Raw genomic sequence first — 23,175 nt, 5'->3', positions numbered from 1 at the left:
GACTTACAATGTGTAAATTAAGTTATTTTAAAGGATTCTATTGGACAAAATCGTCCCGTTAATTAATTTTGTAGATTTTATTTATTTATTTTATCATATTATTTTATTATGTCCATTAAACATAGGACAATATTTTGGTGTTAGCCATAGATTTCGAATATAAAAAATATGTGGGAGTGTCGGACTCTCGGACGGCATCGCGGCACCAGAATGGTCTCTCATTGAGTTCATACTGTCTACAAAGTCTACAAACTACGTTTAAGGAACACGTGCGAGTGGACACTAATTACAATCACTGATTATTTATAAACGAATAACTTTACTATTAAAATAATATACCTAATTGAGATAATGATAATATTATTGAGATAGCACTTCCGTTTCCCGTCGATTTTCCTACACTTTGTAGTACTTGTATTGACTTCGTGTTTCCGGCTCATTGGCGACACCTGGTGATTGCGCGCCATTTTTAGTTTTCGTAAAAAGCATGGCGCCTTTTTGGTTCATTGGCGTTTTGTTTTCCGTCGAGTCAACTTGTGCGCAGCAACTCCGTCTCTGCGACATGTGAAAACAATAATATTGAGTAATAATGTGTGTTATAATAGTGATTAAAGTGAAAAGTAATAAGTAAAAATGTTCAAAGTGAATTTTAAGCAAATTGGAGAAAAATCTGTAAGTAACCTACCTTACTATAGAAAAGAGTATTACTATTTGAAAATTACGATTGTACCGTGTACCATTCGCTACTAATATTCTAAATAAAACCTTTTTGATGAAATTAAACAAAGATTAATAGGCAATTAGTAAGGAGTTTCTCTTATGCGTCCATAAATCCAACACTTTTTATAATGTAACTTAGTGATATGATAATTACATTTAACGGTTTTTCCGTTCGTGTCATATTGTGTTAAATATTTGAAAAACTTTCGTGGCTTTCCGGTTCTATTAGCAGCTGACGTTAAATTTAATTTGATTTTTGTTAGAAATGGATAATCCTGAAAAAGATTCGGCGGGTGACTCTCAGCCGCCACCACCTGTGCCTGGCCGGAGCGGAACTTCTCGCAAGCGGGCCCGGAGCACCAGCAGCAGCAGCTCCTCGAGCTCTTCATCATCGTCCGGCAAACGAGGTAAACGATAACACGAAAAGTAAGCGTTTGCGTTATTCTAACCGGATGATAGATAAAATTGTTTAACGAAATGGGGGAAATTCGTAAAAAACTGGCTTCAACCACCAATAATAATGAGGCGTGTGATAATTATCCATAATTATATTCAGGGGTTAGTGGCGATTTATATGACCAACAAACTTTTTTTACTGGGGATCAATGTGGCGACTCGGAATGTCAAAATTGGGCTTCAGAGTTTACATTTGATATTGAAACTAAGCTTAAAGAACCCACGGTACCAAAGACACCTGATCAGTACTTAAATTCCTTCTTGATATACAACGTTTTGGCAATAGTTCTTGGTCAGAAGTAAGATACGCTGATACACAAAAATTATACAATCACACTCTAGGTTTCATAGACTTGGAAACAAACGAGGAGGTAAAAATGTATGATAACCTTCGTCATTTGGCAAACACTGAGAAAGCTTATGCAGCTATAACGTACTGCTTACTAAAACAAAAATAAACTTTACAAGAAAGCATTCGCAATCTTCTTTTTTGGGCCAAGAATACAAATGTAACTTTTGATAATTTAAATGCAAAGGTGGAAGAACTTTTTCAAAAAGGAGACTTCCACAAAATATCTTCTGATCTCTTACAATTAGTTTGTGGCCACCGGGCAGAAACTGTTGAAATGAGGCGAGAATCGATTACTAGTCAAGTGCGAGACCCCCTTATCAAAGCTTCTTTAAACAGAATACCTCCAACACATACAAACTTATTTGCTCCCGAGAAATTAACGTCTATTTTAGAAAAAGCTGGCGGTGTTCGTAAAGCATTTTGGCCATTAAAGTCCGACGAATCTGCACAACAAAAAGGCAATTCATCAAATCGCCGCCCCTCGCGGGGGCAATGCGTGCGTAGACCTACCGTCCCATCGCGTGGGACCCAATATTCTTATCCCGACTCTGGCTTTCCCACATATGCATATACTGCCAACCACAACCCACCCTCGCGGGGTGGATATGCTCAGGCCAGCTTCCCTTCGAGAGGTCAGCCCTCTTACCATTTTAATGCCAGAGGTGCATTCCATAATCGAGGCTCGCGGCCCGAATACAGAGGTAACCGAGGACGCTCCAATGCTCCAAAAACTACCAAAGATACTGCCAAACGATACAAACAATGACTCGGAACGGTTTCAAGCAGGTCAGTTAGCACATTACCATTCGAAATGGAGGGAAATGAAGGCACCAATAATTCTTTTAAAAATAATACAAGGATATCGAATCCCCTTTTATCAAAAACCTCCACTTATATACCCGGATGTAGTCAATTGTCCATTCCAAACTCCTGTTTCGGATTGCATGACCACAATAATTCAGAAAATGAAAAAGCAGGGCGTTCTAAAGAATGCACAACTGTCACCAAGCTTCATTTCCCCTCTGTTTCTTGTGCCGAAACCCGACGGGTCAGCCCGTCCTATATTCAACCTCAAAGCATTAAACGAATATGTGCTGACCGAACCCTTCCATTTAATAAATATGTATCGCATCCCAGATTTCCTGCAACCTCACGACTGGATGTGCAAGATAGACATATCCCAAGCATACTTTCATTTAAAAATAGCAAAGCCACACAGACGCTTTCTAAGACTCGTATACGACGGGGAGTTATTGGAAATGACTTGCCTTCCATTCGGTTTGAGCACAGCTCCAAAAACATTCTCAATGTTAACGAATTGGGTGGCTCAAACGCTACGAGAAACGTGGAACATGAGAATCGTTGTGTACCTAGACGACATTTTGATAGTAAATCAAAATCCAAGAATCTTACACGATCATGTCAGTCATACAGTACAAACTCTAAAAAATCTAGGATGGCAAGTCAATTTCAAGAAATCCATACTTCATCCCCAAAAGAGCATAATTTATTTGGGCATAATGTGGAGAACTTGGACCAATCAGAAAAGTCTACCAGTCGAAAAAAGTTCATCAATCAAAAAACAAATAAATCAAGTTCTAGAGCGAATGAAAATAACTGTAAAAGAATTACAAAAAATAATAGGAATTCTGAACTTTGCCAGTTTTGTGGTACCTCGAGGTCGGCTCAATCATCGGTACTTAATGAGGTTACTAAACTCACTACCCGAACAATCGGTGGAGGAATTCCCAATACCTCAAGAAGTGTACGAGGAATTGATGTGGTGGATGGAGAATTCTCAATTAGCAACAGCAATACACTACCCTCCACCGAGTCACTTTTTGACAACGGATGCTTCAGATCAGGCTTGGGGAGCGCAGCTAAACAATCGAGCAATCTCAGGAAGTTGGACTTTAGTAGAGAAAGGATTGCATTGCAACCAAAAAGAAATGCTTGCCATACTGCATGCCCTCCAATGCCAGATTCACGAACTCCACCACAGTTCCATTCTCATACAATGCGACAGCAAGACTGCAGTAGCACATCTCCGAAAAGAAGGAGGCACAAAGTCGTTACCCCTATTGGAAATAACACACCAAATTCTGAATCTACTAGATCAGCATCAAATATATTTCAAAATACATTACATACCCGGAAAATACAACAATCATGCCGACCATTTATCACGCCTTCGCACACCTCCAGAATGGCACTTACTGGCACCAGGCGTAGACATAGTATTTGCGAAATGGGGATATCCAGTGATAGACCTATTTGCCTCGAAGACAGCACACGTAATCAGCAATTACGTATCATTGGATCAGACAGATCATCAAGCTCTATTTCACGACGCGTTCAGTGTTCCATGGAACTACCCCCTCGCGTGGGTATTTCCACCACCGTTTCTAATACCCAAAGTCCTGATTCACCTAAATCAGTCAACGGGGGTGTTTCTAATAGTGGTGCCTCGGTGGGAGAAAGTATACTGGCGCGCAGACATCAAAGCTCGGGCACTCGCGGATCCGTTAACCTTGAGGAACCTTCAGAGACATCTTGTCGACACAACAACGGGGCTACCTCCTTCGAACGTAGAGAACCTGGTTCTAGAGGTATGGAGATGTGGGGGTGGTCCGAGGCGGTAGAAACATGGAATCCTCAACAAGTATCCCTACTTAAAAATTCCTGGCGAAAATCTACCTTGAAAACTTATGAGGTCGCGTGGAAACGTTGGTGTTCTTGGGCCACTACTAATGGCATTAATATAAACAGTCCTACTGGCCCACAATTAGCACAATTCTTATCTGATTTATACTTGATTCACAATTTGTCATACAACACAATAGTTTTACATAAATCAGTAGTTTCTACGTTATGTAACGCTGAAATATCAGGTCAATTAAGCTCACACGTTTTAGTAAAACACATTTTAAAATCCATCGCTTTTGAAAAACCAAAGAACACCAAACCACCTGTATGGGACGTCGGTAAACTAATTCAGCATTTATCGAAGTATACCGTTGATACAAACAATATGTTTCAAACATCACGTCATGCTGCGATTTTATTACTACTTTGTTCAGGTAGGCGTATACATGACCTAACTTTACTTAAAGTTGATCCTAGACATTACATTAAAACTAGCGAACATGTAATATTCTGGCCAGAATTCGGTTCTAAGACCGATAGTAATACATATAGACAGTCTGGTTGGAAATTGTTAGTTAATCCAAATAACAATAATTTAAATCCCCCCTATTGGATTGAAAGGACAATACTTTTGATGAAAGATCGACGTGAAGCTTCAAAATCATCTAGTTTATTCATCACAGTAAGAGGTCAACCGAAACCTGCTTCACGTACAGTTATAGCGGGATGGATAAAAACAGTATTTCTAGAAGCTGGCATTACTGCCACTCCAGGCAGCGTGAGATCAGCTGTAGCTTCCAAAAGTTGGGTGGAAAATCATCCTTTAGACGAAATTCTTGCTCGTGGAAATTGGCAATCAGCTAAAACATTCCAAAAGTTCTATAGACGCGAGATTATAAGAAATATTAATTCAGAAAATGTAACTCAATTATTTAACCCAGTAAATTGATTACCTAATTGTAATAATTACAAAAATATGTACCTACTTAAATGATTACTAAATTCATATTTAAGTATAATTTAAGGTTTATGTATTAAATAAAATAAATGTTCTTAATCAGAAATTGTGTTTATTTTTATAAATTTATCACATTGGCGCAAGGTATCAGTGTTTTCCTAAGTGACGTCACCAGGCGATAACAAACAGGTCTCAATAATATAAAGCTTCCAGTGACGGTCAAGTTTTTTAATAGGAGCGTTTTACCCTGAAATAAAACGCATATTAAAATACTTACCTCACTGGAAGCTTTCACTTCCATTCCTGCCTGGTGATATAATTGAGCCAATGAACCAAAAAGGCGCCATGCTTTTTACGAAAACTAAAAATGGCGCGCAATCACCAGGTGTCGCCACTGAGCCGGAAACACGAAGTCAATACAAGTACTAAAAAGGGTAAGAAAATCGACGGGAAACGGAAATGCTATCTCTATAATATAAAGCTTCCAGTGAGGTAAGTATTTTAATATGCGTTTTATTTCAGGGTAAAACGCTCCTATTAGAACGATTTTTTTAATTAATTCTGTATTGTATTCGATTATCTCAATTATTGTTTAATTTACATTAATTTTAGAATTTTTATTGTATACAGTTTGCTATTTTAGAAATAAAAATAAACTAAATTAATAATTAGGTAATGCAATTGACTACTTCCGGGGCATGCCGTCGATAAGTCGTTTGACTTTGACGAATGGAAGGGGAAGCTACCTTTTTGCTGGCATGCCACCGGACAGGCAGTTCGATTTGAGCTTTCAAACAAGATGTACTTATTAGTAAGAAGTAATGTTGAAATTATTATTGTGTAAATCAGTGGTGTAGAAATACATACTTGAACAAGTCTCCCTTTGGTTTCCTTTTACAATAGGTAATCACAATGCCCTAAAATCTGATAATTCGAGTAGAGGTTTAAGGCACAAACGGCTTCTTAGTAATTATACTATGGCTGGATTCGACCAAACAAAAGTGAATATTAATCTCAGAATAAACTTGTCATTTTGACATATTTCCCTGAAACTGTCAATGTACCAGTTGTACTAGGAGTTATTGTCGAATCGGGCCTAAGTTTATGCTAATCTTATACATTAGAACACTTTATATAACACGGCATCTATTGCACCACATGGTCTGTCCAAACAAGCCANAAAAAAAAAAAAAAAAAAAAAAAAAAAGTATACCGTTGATACAAACAATATGTTTCAAACATCACGTCATGCTACTTTGTTCAGGTAGGCGTATACATGATCCAACTTTACTTAAAGTTGATCATAGACATTACATTAAAACTAGCGAACATGTAATATTCTGGCCAGAATTCGGTTCTAAGACGGATAATAATACACATAGAAAAGTATATAAGTAGTATATCCGCACCCATAACACAAGCATATTAATTGCTTACTTTGGGGCTAGATGGCGCTGTGTGAGATTGTCCAAAGATGTTTATGTTTATGTTTATATAGACAGTCTGGTTGGAAATTGTTAGTTAATCCAAATAACAATAATTTGAATCCCCCTATTGGATTGAAAGGACAATACTTTTGATGAACGATCAACGTGAAGCTTCAAAATCATCTAGTTTATTCATCACAGTAAGAGGTCAACCGAAACCGGCTTCACGTACAGCTATATCGGGTTAGATAAAAACAGTATTTCAAGAAGCTGGCATTACAGCCACTCCAGGCAGCGTGAGATCAGCTGTAGCTTCCAAAAGTTGGGTGGAAAATCATCATTGGCAATCAGCTAAAACATTTCAAAAGTTCTATAGACGCGAGATTATAAGAAATATTAATTCAGAAAATGTAACTCAATTATTTAACCCAGTAAATTGGTTAACTCTTAATTGTAATAATTACAAAATTATGTACCGATGACGTCACCATGCGATAACAAACAGGTCTCAATAATATAAAGCTTCCTGTGACGGTCAAGTTTTTTAATAGGAGCGTTTTACCCTGAAATAAAACGCATATTAAAATACTTACCTGACTGGAAGCTTTCACTTCCTTCCATTCCTGCCTGGTGATAATAATTGAGCCAATGAACCAAAAAGGCGCCATGCTTTTTACGAAAACTAAAAATGGCGCGCAATCACCAGGTGTCGCCACTGAACCGGAAACACGAAGTCAATACAAGTACTAAAAAGGGTAGGAAAATCGACGGGAAACGGAAGTGTCATCTCAATAATATAAAGCTTCCAGTGAGGTAAGTATTTTAATATGCGTTTTATTTCAGGGTAAAACGCTCCTAAAAGACTTAAATGTAAAGACAGGCTCGTAAATTTGAAAGATAGAAAGAAAGAAAGAAAATATTTTTAATTTAATCAATACTACAGTTTGTCTACAGTTTTTATCGGAAATATCAGTTTCTGAATTAATTTAACTAAGCTTAAGATGCCTAAATTAAATAAATTGGGAGCGATTGACGAATTTGTGTGTACCACGCCCAATCACCACTAATAGTTTACAGATACTTAATTATTAGGTATGGATAATTTTTATAAAGTTAATACTCTCAATAAACTATTTAAGTCTCAATAAACTACCAGGAACTACTGTAATAATATGTATTTTTTTTATTATCTAAGTGCTTATCATTTTTGTCTCCTGCTGTTTTGTCACGTTGCAACTGTTACAAATGTGTGTTAAAAATGTTTGCAAATAAACGAATAAGTGAAAAATTTTCATTGCCATTAAACAATTAATTAATATTTATAATCAGAAAACTCACCGGTAATCAGCTAATGCTCCAGTACCCACAACACAACACAAAAAATTCACAATAAATACCGCACTTCACTGTTTACTTAGTCACGCCGCGCTCGAAAGGAACCGCTTAGCCTATAAAATTATTACTGAAGGTTTGCTCTTCTAAAGCGATACATTCATACTTCGTTCGGACTAACCAGGTCAGTTTGAAATATTAAACACATTGTGCTATGCGTCGTAGGTACTTACTTGTTTTTAAATAATTAGTACCTACCTAAAACCGTAACCTCGCAAGGCAGTGCGAAACCCATGGCAATGGCGATCACTTTAACACTGGTGCAACACAAATGAACGATGGAATTGATTCATTTTTAAATTGTCAGCACTTAGTTCCCTGGTAGGTATATGCGTCAGCCCGATGGATACTGCAACATGATATCGGTAAATTCTCACTATGTCGGTAAATAACAAGGTAACATATAGGTAAACACTTTTATAAAAGGAAAAAAGGTTTCCAACGTTTCGACTCTGTTGCACGAGTCATAGTCGCGGATAGACTAAAGAGATGCGGCGTCGTCTGCTCGGGCGGTGATGTTTTTTCTTTACCCACCCGCATTCTTCACAATATTTTCGTCCGTGCCGCGGCGTGAAGTATCGCGTGGCCACTTTTTATGTTCTTCCGAATTTGGCCGGTTAATCAACCAAAATGAGTCTGTAATGTTATCCTACTAATATTATAAATGCAAAAGTTTGGATGTCTGGATGTTTGTTACTTTTTTACGCAAAAACTACTGAATGGATTTTGATGAAACTTTATAGTATTCTTGTTTATAACCCAGAATAACATATTATAGGCTATAATTTATGACGATCTGTGACAAAGTATTTTAAAGCCACGGGCAAAAGCTAGTTTACTAATATTTAATATTTATTTATATTTATTTATTTATTTTAATTACACAGTATAATTAATGGTAGCGCATTTTCTTACATAACTTTTCAATTCCTATCATTGGAGGTCCGAAAATATTTCTCATACAATTTGATATCATAATGATCATTCTTCATAAAAAATTTAAAACCTACATATTTAAAAACATAATCATTGATATTCATAATATCACTAATCATACACTTAGTTTTTACTAATATTTGTTTTCATATATTTTTCTATAGGGGAACCTGTTGAACCTTGGACAGAGTTGTGCCTAAANAGTAAGACAAAGAATAGTATTTAGAATTTTATGTGAGCCAATATAGAACCATAATTAATATGTGGATTAGATGCGAGATACCAACTGGCACTGATAAGAAGTTTCTAGGTAGGTACCTTAATTCCAGATTCGTTCCAGAGCTAGGGCATAATTATTTTTGTTTTGTAGAAAATAATTTGTAGCTCAATAAATAAACCATGATAGTAATTTTAACGAAAATTCGGGCACAATTGACCCGAATTCATTCCTAGATAAAAAAAATCGTACTTGTGTCTAACCGTTAATCCGAGATGCAGCATTTGGCTAGTTATCCTGGAACAACTCAAATAAATCCGAAACCTGACGGAGCTCCTGATTTTTAGGGCACAATAGGCTCGAATATAAGCTATCTAATGGTAGGTATATTCATCCACCGAGACCCAATTTTATTGTTTTAATGGCTTCATTTGTTGCCCATTAATACTATCCTAGGGTTTCGACTTCAGCGGAGTTGTGTTGTGTAGGTAGTTTTTTTTTTATCCACAACGTGGAAGCTCTTGGCCTGTATCTCACCTGATGGTAAGTGACGATCAGGCCGAAGGTGGAAGCGAGCTTCACCCGGAATCCTCAACCACGGAGGAACTGGCTATCTTACCTCTAACTGCCGGAACACAATAATGCTGTTAACATTGTTAATTATTTATTTATTGGTCTGCCAACAATTGTACAATACAATTAGAAATTAAATTAGAATTATGGCGACAGAGTTAGGTAAGATGGTGGTAGAGACAGGCGGGCTTAGAACATGCCCTACCACCAACCAAACCGAACAGAAAAATCTGCCCCCACTGGGAATCGAACCCGGGACCTCTGCGTCTGAAGCAGGTGGGGCCCCCCCAAAGGGCAATTTTTGCGGTTTTACCGTGATAACGCGTAAAGGACTTACAGTATCGAAAACTGATCTTCATGACGGTTGAAGGGCATTCAATCCTGCATGGAATAAGACCAAATTCATATGTTTTGGACAAACCGTTCTCGTGCTTATCTTCGACAAAGTAGAAAATATATGTATAATTAATGACCCTCTCTACGTCCAATGACTCGTCACCCGGAGGGTCCCAAACCTTGAAAAGGGCCGCCTTACCGCACCCTACTGCACGACTGCGTTGCTGGTCGACTCCAAAAATCAACAACTTAAGCACAACTCCATCGAAGTCGAAAACCTAGAATAGTCTTAATGAGCAACAAATGAAGCCAATGAAACAATTACTTAAACCTTTTGTAGAATCATTTCCGATTTGATTGATTTTCATGTCTTATTCTACTGGCCTATTATAACTTTTGACATGATTCTTTTGAAATAAGTCCGCCGACACCAAGCCGCCGAACTTGGTGAATTGTGAGTAGGTATCTTGTACATTCCCTAAGTGCTCGCTTGCTATAGGTTACCTACCTATCACAAGTGAGATGGATTTAAAAAAAATGCGTTTTTATAAATTGGTGTTACCCACCCACGGTAAGCAACACCTGGATGAATGATAAATACTACCTATCCCCATATTTAGGGTTCCAAAATGCCAGAAAACAGAACCCTTATAGATTCGTCATGTCTGTCTGTATGTCTTTCTGGCCGTCCTTATGTCACACCCACTTTTTTCCAAAACTATAAGAGCTATACTGTTGAAACTTGGTATGTAGATGTATTATCTGAACCTCATTAAGATTTTTACACAAAAATAGAAAAAGAGCAATAAATTTTGGGGGTCCCCATACATAGAACTAAACTCAAAAATTTGTTTTTCATCAAACCCATACGTGTAGGGTATTACTATGGGGAAGTACACTGCATCGGTGGGAACTAAATGAAACGAAGGAGTGGTCACTCTCATAGAGTTTAATAACGTTACTTTGTTCTTTGAACTGATACACTCTTCGACGTACATACGGCACATACATTTCATCATACAGGTAATACTTATATCATAATTATATTCTTTTATTTATTTCATTTTCAAAATATACTCATATATTTCTCTACTTAATGATAATTTTAAGTATCAGCCGAGGATCACAAAACAATGGATAAGTCAGAAGCGAGCGGCGGCGAGAGCGCGCCGTTGCCACGCGGCGCGGCTCGCTACGGGTCTCGGCGGACGGTCGCTAGGTGGACAGCTGCGGAAACTAGCGCCACCTGTCATTGAATGCGGCGCTGTCATCGGTTGGCGTCGCGATCGCATCGCATTGCACGACTAGCGACCGGTCGCTGAGATCTGTGATGCGCCGCGCCGCACTCGTCGCACAACCACCGGCCGCACGCTCGGCCGCCTCCGCTCTCGCTGCCCTTCTTAAAGCTTCACGTCTCACTTAACGATAAATTATTTCTAACTAAATTGTACTTCGTTCACCTAAAATAAATAGATCGGCACTAATTTATTATCACCCGCGACGCGTCGTCGCTATCGTCGACGACCTACGAAACTAGACATATAGGAATATCGTGAGTAAGAAAATAATATCGAGAATCGGCGAGCGGCGGCCGCGGGCCGGGCCCTCGATAGCGACGCCGCGCCTCGGCGCTGCACTCGCTCGTCCGGTCGGTCGATATCCAAATGATCACACGCGGAACGCTAACGCTACACACTAGGGTCAACTATAATAGAATTTGAAGCATCACAGCCGGCTCGGCCGGCCCCGCGGACGGGACCGCGTCGCACGCCTTTCAGTCGTGCGACTCCACGCTTATCACTTTTCATACCGCATTCGGTGCGTTTCGGGTTAAAGCTGGCTTTAAATTTCCGGAAAATATAGTCCTCGTTCATATTAAAACGACGACGGCGCCCGGGGCGACGCCGCGAACAGGTACATTTACAAAAATAGAGCGCCGGAGAGGCGAGGCTCGGCGGCGGGCCCAGGCGGGCCGGGCTACGGCTCGGCCGCGGGCCCAGACACGCCGCGCTACGGCTCGGCCGCGGGCCCAGGCACGCCGCGCTACGGCTCGGCCGCGGGCCCAGACACGCCGCGCTACGGCTCGGCCGCGGGCCCAGGCACGCCGCGCTACGGCTCGGCCGCGGGCTTGGGCGGCAGGCGGTCGGCGGCCAGCAGGCGGTCGAGCTCGGCGTCCTCGTAGAACACGGTGAAGTGCTCGGGCTTGGCCACGGCCTCGAAGATGGAGCACACGGAGGGCTTGACGTTGTAGAACAGCAGCGGCTGGCGGCGCGCGTGGAAGTCGGCGGTGAGCTGCTGGATGCTCTGCGCCGCCGTGTAGTCGGCGCTGTAGATGTGCGTGCACTCCAGCACCACGGGCACGGCGGCGGCGCCGGCGCGCTTGGTCACGAGGCGCCGCACGTAGTCCACGGACGGGAACATGAGGCAGCGGTCCGGCGTGATCATCAGGTACTCCACGCCCGCCTCCGTCTGCAACAACGGCCTCGGTCACTACTTCACTAGGGACTCGCTTCGCCGGACGATTTTCACTTCCCCGCGTGGAAACGAGTTTTTTGTCTCGGTAATGGACAAGTTTCCATTTTTTCTTTTAATAAAACTTGAAAATATAAGTAAAACTAATAATAATTGTGAATGAATCATGAAAATATCTCTACAAATACAAATGTTACAGGGCCCTAAAGTTGCGCATAACAAAATTCGAGCCATTTTGATTCGAAGTAGTCACGACAGTCATTCGAAGTACAAACAGTAAATCACCCCTGATCCAGTGCTGTTGACAGATCCAATATTTTTTTAAATCTAGTAGTTTTTAATTTTTCAGCCAGGGTCACTCAAGATTCTTTCTTAGTAAAATTGTGTAACCTTTTTTGACATATCCAAGACCTGACCATATTTAAAAAGAAAAAGAAGACTTTGACATTATAATGTCATTTTCGACAATGCGTTAGGGGTGGTAAACATTGTGATTGAAACTTGAACAGGTGGCCTGACGTTACGGCACCGCCACCGCATGTTTCCACGCGAAAATATGGAGGTAATTTAATTAATTAATTTCTCAGCCATTTCTTGATGGATTTCAAAAATAACTTCACCAGCTTTTTAGTTTTGGTCTATATTTTAATCCCATTCAGTGAAATTTAATGTTTTCAACATCACGAAACTTGTCCATTCATAACAATATTGGTCGTGCGAATGTTGCAAAGTTGGTTTAAAACGGTCCAACGAGCAAGTACCTTGAGCATCTCCACGGAGAACTTGGGGCGCGCCGCGTGGTAGAGGATGAAGATGATGTTGACCACGACGCCCGTCAGGATGCCCAGCTCCAGCGGCAGCGTCAGGCACAGCACGAACGTGCCGACGCCCGGGATCAGGTCCAGTTCTGGGAACGCACGCATCAAACGTGAAATAAGTAAACAGACCTACACCACGCCATTAATAAACTCGCCACACAAATCCCTCATGAGTCGATTCAATCATAATAAATAAATAAATAATAAATAGTATTTATTTTCTCATCACAAACATTACAATGACACAAGTTTTTAAGCACATTACAATTCAAAAACAAAGTTGTTTGTGTGAGACTGATGCCTGTGATAGGTATTTGCATACCTGTAGTACAGGTCATCAGGCTCCCATCACTCCAGATATTGGCACAATTTATAATTAATTAGAGAACCGATATTATATGTAGTGATGTATGGCAAGGATTACAAGGGCAGCGTATTAACTATTAATTAGACTAATTAGACTAATCAACCTAATTAGAAAAGGAAAAGGAACACTAGGATTTGTTATTGTAGTGTGTGTGTGTGTGTGTGTGTGTGAGTGGTGGGAGAGAGTATTGTGTACAGTAGTCGTGTTTGTACATTTTATGAGCATCGTTAAGTGAGCGTGTGAAAGTACTTTTCAGTTTGATCATAACTTTTAGTTAAAAGGAGGCATCAGACCGATTCCCTTCAGGGATATGATATCTCGGTGCGCGAAGATGACAGCCGACATGGCACAGAACTCACTCTTGGCGCGCCACATGGGCTTGATGACGTTGTACTCGACCATGAAGATGATGGCGGAGATGATGACCGCGGCCAGCGCCGCCTTGGGGATGTACTCGAAGTACTGCGTGAAGAACTGCAGCGCCAGGATCACCATCAACCCTGAAGCGAAACGTCCAGGCATTGAGTGGCGGGATTTGAGTAAGTGATTCTAACCAAATAATATCTACGACACATTCAATACTGGTTCTGTTTTCTTTTTTTTTATAGGAAAACTTAATACATACTCGTAGCTTTTTCTTACGAAAACCATACTATATTCAGGATCAATCGATTGATTTTTATGAAACTACACTGATTTAACGGCAATGACAGCTTTTTGATAATGCTAACAATTTAGTAATTGTTCTAATTTTAGGGTTCCGTAGCCAAATGGCAAAAAACGGAACCCTTATAGATTCGTCATGGTTTTCCCGGAAATTATTCTAACTTTTCTCGCCGTAAAAACCATCCTTAGACGTCAACGAACATTAAAAAAATTATTGGTAAAATTGGTCCAGGCGCTTACCAACACATTATGCGATTCATTTTTATATTATAAAAGATGAATGAAAAATCTTTGGGCAAGGGCTAGATTAATGCATAAAAACATAAAAAGTGACGTTGCACACGAAACGATATGTCGTCAGTAAATGTGTATCATTAAATAAACAAAAGAAAGACGTCGCGTATCGCTCACCGGTGTAGAGCCCGTTGAAGGTGGTCTTGACGCCGGAGCCGTTGGCCACGACGGAGCGCGCCAGCGAGCCGCCGCCCGGGTAGGCCTGCACGAAGGAGTTGGCGATGCCGGCCACGCCCAGCGCGATCATCTCCTGCGTGGCGTCGATGGTGCGCCCGTCCGAGAACGCCTTGCAGATGGCGATGTCCTCCAGCAGCACGATCAGCGGGATCACCAGGATGCCCGAGCCCAGCTCCGACACCATGTCCAGGAAGTCCGCCGTGCTGTTGTCGGCGCGCACGTAGCTGAAGGGCGGCGCGCGCGGCGCCGGCACGCCCGACGGGATGGCGCCTGCAACGAGACGCCGTGTCAGACCGAGCCCCGCGCTCTCTACCACTACATGACCGATGATGCGAGTGACATATGCGAGGTTTACTAACCGCCACTGTTACATTCGGCTGGCGAGCATAAAAAGAGAAAATCCCATCAGTATTTTGAACAACGCTCGGATAACAAAGAGGCCAGAGGCTCGGATGCGTACCCATGAGGCGCACGGGGGCCTCGCCGTAGGAGGCCACGAACCAGAAGCCGAGCGCGCCGCTGGCCACCACCACGATGGCGTTGCGGCACGTGCCCAGCAGCCACAGGCACTTCGTGAACACCTTCTGCCGCGTGCTGGGGCCGTCCTCGGACTTCGCTCCCAGCTTGATCATTCCTATTTTCTGGAACGACGGAAACACATTTTAGGCAACTCGTTCGCCGCGGAAGGCGGATTCGACCCCGAGCGGGAAACGATTGCGACTCACCCGCATGATCAGCAGCAGAGCGATGCAGGCGAACCCGAGCACGGGGTCCCACACGGAGGCGGCGTGGACGTTCCGGAAGATGGAGATCCACTGCTGCAGGAACGTGCTGCCGCTGACGGAGATGGCGAACAGGTCCTTGACCTGGCTGGTGGCGATCATGAGCGCGACGGCCGACGTGAAGCCGGACGACACGGGCCCCGACACGAAGTTGATGAGGAAGCCGAGCCCCAGCACGCCCATGAGCAGCTCCACCAGCCCGGCCAGGAACGTGAGCAGCACGGCCTTCTCCAGCGAGCCGCCCGCCACCTGCCACGTCAGCAGCGACGCGATGGCCGTGGGGCCGGCGGGCACGGCGCGGCAGCCGCCCAGCACGATGTAGATGAAGCAGCCCAGGAACGAGCCGTACAGCCCCTGCTGCGGCGGCAGCCCCGCGATGTTGGAGTACGCCAGCGACTGCGGGATCACCGTCAGCCCCACCGTGATGCCGGCGATCAGGTCGCCTATCGCTTTTTCCGTGTTGTATCTGTTGAAACAGGGCGCATCGATTGATCCTCCGCGTTCGATTGTTCATTATATTTTTGTGTAAAACTCGGTTCAAACTACTCACTGTGGCATCCATGCTGTGATGGGCAACCGTTTGTGAAGCGTCTTACGGTTGAATCGGCGACGTAACGCTGATCGCCAACCTTCTTTGTTTCCGCCGTCTGACACTGTACAAACAATAATTCAATTAGCTTTCCTAAAAATAAAAACACAACTCATAACATGTAAATGGCAATTTAGAATTATAGGTAGGTACAGCTGGGACTCAATGCATCTGTATCGTCGATCTTACCGTTTAGTAAACTTTTAGTAAAGGGGTTGTGGAATAACCCCCAGCCAATTGATTCGCTCCATTATTGGGTGATTGTGAACTTTTCTTCGAGAAATCATATGCTATGAAATGAATGGAATTTATGTCGTCTTCTAGTCTTTATGCTATTTTCTTAGTTACCAGGTGCGTAGCAATAGTTTAGTGAGACACTTGTCTCTATACTGATGCACTATGGCCAGTATTAGGTAACCACTCCCATGCATGAACTACACTCAAGATTTCTTAGTTATGATTGGTCCTGATCGGTCCAATGATGACGGTCAACCAATCTCCTGAGTTTGAGCGTCGTGTCGTATTACTATAGGGCCTAAGTGCGCTATGCTGCATGAGTGGCGGGCGGCGGCGAAGGTGTGAGCGCCTCGGGAGCGAGCGCAGCAGGCGCGGGCGCGCGGGCCAAGTTCACGGGCAGGCGGCGGGTGCCGCGGCGTCTGGCGCCTCCGAGCCCGCGCTGTAGCGGAAGGTCGCCGCGCGTACGCATTCGTCACGTTCGGCTGCCGTCACGCTGCGACTCCGACGCTAACCGGATCACTATCGACGATCGTAAAACCATAATGCATAATTAACGGTTTCGGTCGGAGCTACTCACGTATGTAGTCGTTGCTGGCATGCTTATCGTCGGGCGGCGGGATGGAGCCCGACGAGGCATTGTGTTTTCTTCTAGGGATCATTCTGAAAAGGAACAAAAATGAGTTTTTTAATTACCGTAATAGAGAGAATAAAATCAATGGAATGCTCAAACTTTTGTCTAAAAAGCAATAAAACCAAACAATGACTCATACGCGCACATATTCCATACATAAAATATTTGTAAGTAAGTAGTAATCATTTATCGTTCTTGAACTGTAATTGAATACCTATTCAGTTGTATTTGTTCAGATGGCCAGTCCATCTATTTTCGACTGTGGATTTTCACGTGATGCTAATTTCATTTGAATATATACATCTAATCGAGGATGTGTTGGCTGGCCTGGCACAAATATTAGTTACCTAAAATGTGAAAGCTTTTTTATACCTGATAAAAATAAATTAATTCTGCACAGCTTCAATGCCACGTGTTTTTAATTAAGTTCAACATAATTCAGAGTTGACTCCAAGAGATATAACCTTTAAGGAGCATATGTACCTATCAGTAAGAATGTTTTGATACAATCAATACTAATTGTACTTATTACCATGCGCCTGCACAGCAGCGCGTTGTGTGCGCTCATGTGACCGCGCACTTAACGATCTGACTGAACTACCTATCTCCGATTACAAATGACACACTTGATTAAAGATTTGAAACGCGCTGATACCTTCTTGTAAATGACTATCGAAAAGCATAACATAAATACGAGTAATTTAAACAAAGCGAATATTTATTCCGTTTCAAATCTGCGTATCTAATACGTCGGTGTCTTGGTGGTAATTTCGCATATCATCATTTTGTTTATCAGATAGACTGTTTTATACTATAGTAACAGATTTTGATTGATCATACAATATTTGGAAATAGGAAGAATTTTCCACACATGGATTTGTTGAAAACAGTTCGAAGAAGAGTCGCGAGGGTAATGGGAAACTATCATGCAATTTTTGTCTCGATGGAGAGCTTCACAAAACAACATCGTGATTTGCGTGCGTAATTTTTTTATTAAAGCAACGGACTATTTGAACCCCTATTTGAAAAAATTTTGGCCCACCCTATATTTGTTCCATTTCTTAGTCTTAATAAACAATTAAATATCGCTTGTAATATTTTACACTGATTTAGGTAATTCTAATACTATTTTCATTAGTTGTGCACTCATTTAACACTACATAGTACAATACTCATTATTATACTATGGTAGTAATTAGCTAATCAGCTATCGAAAGGAGATAGGCACAAGCCGAGTACAATAAACACGGCACACACGCGAAACAGAATCGCCATAACGACGAATAATTGTCTAATCAATGAGGGAAACAACACCTCTAATGCTCCAACGGACTAATCAGTGTTGAGGAAAACCACGAACGGACGCAACGTGAACGCGAATGATTGTGACCTAATTAGCAGCTGCCGATACGGATCCTGCTTCCCGGCGGCAGAGCCGAGTATTGCTTTCTGAGCATTTACTATTTATACACCAGGCGGCTATCGAAGCATTCAGAATAAATAAAGATAAATATAACTGTAATAGATGGAAGTCCACGTGCTCAAAATAGTTTTGAACAAAATAAATAACCCCGGTAAATAAATGAATGCCTGCGGTCCATTTCATTACGTATTTATTTACAAAAACCCTAAACCATTCCAGCTACGGTTCTATATTGGCTCACATAAAATTCTAAATCCTATTCTTTGTCTTACTACCGATTTGTGTTCATAATAATCTCTCTTCATAATTTTATTTTTCATACTTTTTTTATTCATACATTTTTATTACTACCATCGGAGCTCATAATAGTTAGTAATCATAATTTTTTTATCAATACTGTTACTACCAAGAACCATTTAAAATACATAATTTTTAGTTTCAGATCTTTTTTCTTCATAATATTCATTGATCATATTGTTTTAATTAATAATGTTGTTACTAATAACATACTTCAACTCATAATGTTGTTGTTCAGAATAATTTACTTTATAACAGACATACTCGTATGTTTAAAAAAAATCATATATAATTTAATAGAGTAGATAAGCATGCAGAGCATGCAGCATGAAAGCAAGCATGCAGCATGCATTGGTATCTCCTCGTCTCCGGCGCTGCGGGATGTGCAGCCCTTCCGCCCTTGCGTAACGAGGCTCAGGCACCCACGCCTGCTTCCGCAGCTTCGGCTTTTTGGATCGCCATCGGCGCCTTCAGCTCCTCGGCGACCAGCCTCAGCCGCTCCAGCTCACCCGGGCGCCTGAGCCTCGTTACAGCGGGCGAGGGCTGACCTCCCTCCGCGCCTCCGGCTTTTAAATTACACTCTAGGGTTAGGGCAGACAAGACTACGTGGAGTCGGTTTTGCAGCGATTCGTTTCTGTCACGTTAGTTTTGTGGCACAAAATATTGCCTGTTTTGGACCATTTCAAATTAATTTAATGTTAAAATACGATTTAATACGAATATAGACATCATGATTTTCAATAATATGGAAAAATACACTTATGAGTAATAAATTTATGAAAACAAATATTAGGATACATCACATTTATGAATATTATAGTTATTTATTCGAATGATTATGAGTTTCGATCATTAGTGTAGAAAAATATATGAAAACAAATATTAGTAAAAACTAAGTGTATGATTAGTGATATTATGAATATCAATGATTATGTTTTTAAATATGTAGTTTATGAAGAATGATCATTATGGTATCAAATTGTATGAGAAACATTTTCGGACCTCCAATGATAGGAATTGAAAAGTTATGTAAGAAAATGCGCTACCTCCAGCTACACTTCTTGTCACAAGACATTCACACAAGTGACCGGTGAGTCACTGTCTCACTGATTGAAAAAACTTCTATGACGAGACATTTCTTGGTGCTTACGTTTAAACTTAAAGCTCTTTCATTATTGGGTTGTGTCAGTGCGACAGGCCAACAATAACCGAGTTTAAAATAGTATCAGCGTCTACCTGGGACACCGAACAAAGGAAAAGGCTGCTCCTATGGGAAACCCCACCAACCGAAGCTTCTTTATGATACTGTTCTGACTATTACACCGGCATTTTTGAGATAAGCAAAGATAAAAACCTTATATTATAGGAATCTACAGGGTGGAAACGATAACTGAACTCACTCGATTATTTCTAAACTATACAAAGATATCGATAAACTGGTGCTTCACGAGCTCTTTAACCCCTTTCAAACGGTACCAATAAATAAATAGGTTACAGAATAAACTGAATCTATCCGAAAAATCTATGTTTCCACCTTCGCACACTTTCCAACACATTTTTGAAGATTTTCAATTAATTGTCACTAATCATAACACTTTGTATAAATTTCGAAATCCGGCGAAATCACTTTTGACTGATTTCTTGCTGTCAAAAGTGGTTTTGACCGATTATGAGTTTTGACTGTACAAAAATACCATAAAAGCTAGGCTTACGTAATTCCACAAAAGCTGATAATCAGTAAAAGTAAAGTAAAGTAAAAGTATTTTGTTTATCAACAAAAAATTTACAGTCTGTTTATCTAGCGGCTGCTGCACTAAGCTGTGCTTGTGTCGCGGCAGCCTTAAGTAACACAGGTTAACAATGTTGATAAAATATAGTGAGGACACACGGTACATGGCAATTAACAGTTACATATTAAACTCTTAAGATAACTAGAATATTTTTTACTTAGACTAAACAAAAAGTAACTGAGGTAGTGTTACTTTTTGTTTAGTTTTGTTTAGTCTAAGTAAAAAATATTCTATTATAAATAATATTTGGGCAATAATTATATTATGTTTCCTCAGGCAAGAGCGATAGTTTTGACCGTTCCAAAGCCTTGCCAGGCCAGCATTTTAGGGTAGCTGACAAAGCCTGCATGATGTCGCAAACTTCATGATGATCTTTGTTGGGTTGACAAACTTTCAGCTTTTATTAAATAACGTAGGTCTGGCGATCACTGGCTCTTGCTCAATAGTGGAATTAGTTCTACGTAGATAAATTGGAATAATTGCGATAAAAAATGTGCCGACAGTAAGGCACGGCAGGTAGGAAGGCAACTTTGGCCGGGCTTGCGCCGTGCGCCGTGTTGCTTGTGGTGTTGCGCAACAGGCGCGGGCCGCTCGCCCGCGCGGGGCACGTGCTCAGATCCAGAACAAACAAACGTCGCCGTCATCGGGCTCTATTGTATACCTACTTTCTCTTTGAATTCGACACATGACAACACGATCGCTAAGGCGTAATTCACTTAATTTACTTGTTACCTATTTATTTATTTTAAGCCGAGAATGAACACTTGTAGTCACTTTACAGCTAGTAATAATAATAATAATAAATACACTTTATTGCACACCAAAGATAAGAACAGAAAGAAAAGGAACACACAAGGTACAACTAGGCGGTCTTATCGCTATGAAGCGATCTCTTCCAGACAACCTAGTTTCACTTCTTATATCCGAGTTAATAATTATTTTACTTTTATTTGAGTGATGGAATGTATTAATTACAATTTAATATAACATTACGATACGAGAAAGCTTAATTCCGTAATCCCAACTAATATTATAAATGCGAAAGTAACTCTGTCTGTCTGTCTGTTACGCTTTCCCGCTTAAACCTCGCAACCGATTTTGATGAAATTTGGCATAGAGATAGTTTGAGTCCCGGGAAAGAACATAGGATAGTTTTTATCCCGGTTTTTGAAACAGGGACGCGCGCGATAAAGTTTTTCTGTGACAGACAAAATTCCACGCGGGCGAAGCCGCGGGCGGAAAGCTAGTAATGCTATAAATGAAGCACCCGATAGTAATGCGGTTAGAGATTCGCAATATACATAATTTAACAATAATGTACATATTAACAACATTTTGAACAGATTTATCCGAACCTTATGGTTCTTTGGGTTATTCACCATAGGACCAATCCCGCCGAAACGGCTTGATAGTCACGAGTTCACGACAACTATTAAAGTAAGTAAATAAACCGATAGAGACTGGTGGGTGGTTGACTAAGGGCTGGGTTTTATATCGAGTTTTATCTTTTAACTGAAGAATAAACTTGTCATTTTGACATAATTCTCCTACTGAAACTGTCGATGTTCCAAACTTATTCTTCAGTTAAAAGTTATCCGACGATTAAAAAATCAGCTCTAAGTTTGTTCGGCGATTCTTCTCAACACTTGACAAAGCTTATTTTTTTCGTACTTTTTATGGGTAGGCCTTCCATAGCAGTTTGATTCACCCATTCTGGGACACCATGTATGTATATACGAGTAGGACATATTATCATGAATACTTTCCGCAGCCGACGCGTCTGCTGGTTGCACTCTGTTGACTAACAAGCCGACTAAGCAACGCGAACGTGTTCTTCCCTGTTCCCATAATTCCTTCGGTTCATCGTTTTAAAATAATAATGCAGATTGTCCCTTTCAATAGATATCAAAACGCAGAACAATCAAATACTAGCAAGTACCTAGGTGTTATAACTCGTAGTTTCTGAGTTTTTTTGATTGATCAGTGAGTGGTATTTAGGTATATAGGTAATTATGTTAATGTTAATGTGATTATTAATAATTTAAAATTTATCACGTTTACCGTAACATATAGATAAAGAGAAAAGATTTGTATTTTGTATGTTTGATTCTAATTATTTTTTTACCATTAGAATTCTTTTTTTTTTTCTGATTAACATGAACATATTTTTTTGATTTCTAATTCGATTTTGACTTAGTTAATTATTGGATAAATGTATTTTTATAAATCTTACAATGAATCACTACGAAGATAAATACGAGTAGGTAAAATATGTAGGTATGTTACATTCCTGAGAATTTCTTTTTTTCGTTTTTATGCCCATAGCTTTTAGTACTAATCCGTATGCCTCCATGAAACTTATATTGACAAGTTTATAGTTACTTTACCTATAATCACTGTTAAAATTTTATTTTCAAGGGAATATGGATGTCGTTCACTTCACTATTGACACTGTCACTTTGATGGATAACTTGACAATGAAATGTTTAGAAAGAATTAATCGAATATATGACAAGCTGCGCGACAGCACCGAGCGGCCGCCCGGCTGCAGCGGGCTGCACCGCGGGGAATGCCTCGCTCGCGATACGGCAATTAGGAAGTCACTTACGCCAGTTGAGA

The 23,175-nt window shown here is 40.8% G+C and overlaps 1 protein-coding gene and 1 long non-coding RNA gene across 7 annotated transcripts in view; both read right to left on the bottom strand.

The window, feature by feature from the left end:
- Positions 1-11,996: 11,996 nt before the first annotated feature.
- Positions 11,997-23,175, bottom strand: part of Esp (Epidermal stripes and patches) — a 40,772-nt gene continuing 29,593 nt past the window's right edge. For 2 of the 6 annotated variants that reach the window (XM_028304889.1, XM_028304890.1), the window contains exons 2-9: positions 16,993-17,075; positions 16,140-16,242; positions 15,533-16,055; positions 15,268-15,448; positions 14,748-15,077; positions 14,030-14,170; positions 13,247-13,392; positions 11,997-12,482 (exon numbers count right to left, since the gene is read on the bottom strand). In XM_028304889.1, coding sequence (XP_028160690.1) covers positions 12,123-12,482; positions 13,247-13,392; positions 14,030-14,170; positions 14,748-15,077; positions 15,268-15,448; positions 15,533-16,055; positions 16,140-16,242; positions 16,993-17,075 — 1,867 coding nt within the window. In that variant the 3' untranslated portion in view covers positions 11,997-12,122. Of the gene's footprint in view, positions 12,483-13,246; positions 13,393-14,029; positions 14,171-14,747; positions 15,078-15,267; positions 15,449-15,532; positions 16,056-16,139; positions 16,243-16,992; positions 17,076-17,260; positions 17,311-22,943; positions 23,124-23,175 lie in introns of those variants that run through there. The other 4 variants (XM_028304893.1, XM_028304891.1, XM_028304895.1 and 1 more) reach the window with 4 other exon arrangements.
- On the bottom strand, positions 20,547-21,569 carry LOC114353074 (uncharacterized). Its single transcript, XR_003655916.1, has 2 exons — positions 21,461-21,569; positions 20,547-21,337 (listed from the first exon to the last, which is right to left on the bottom strand). It is a non-coding gene; the product is annotated as an uncharacterized LOC114353074 (long non-coding RNA).

The sequence above is a fragment of the Ostrinia furnacalis genome, unplaced genomic scaffold (assembly GCF_004193835.3).
Source record: "Ostrinia furnacalis isolate ACB-3 unplaced genomic scaffold, ASM419383v2 OfSCF1605, whole genome shotgun sequence".
Lineage (NCBI taxonomy): Eukaryota > Metazoa > Arthropoda > Insecta > Lepidoptera > Crambidae > Ostrinia > Ostrinia furnacalis.
This window is presented reverse-complemented; position numbering and strand designations above follow the sequence as displayed.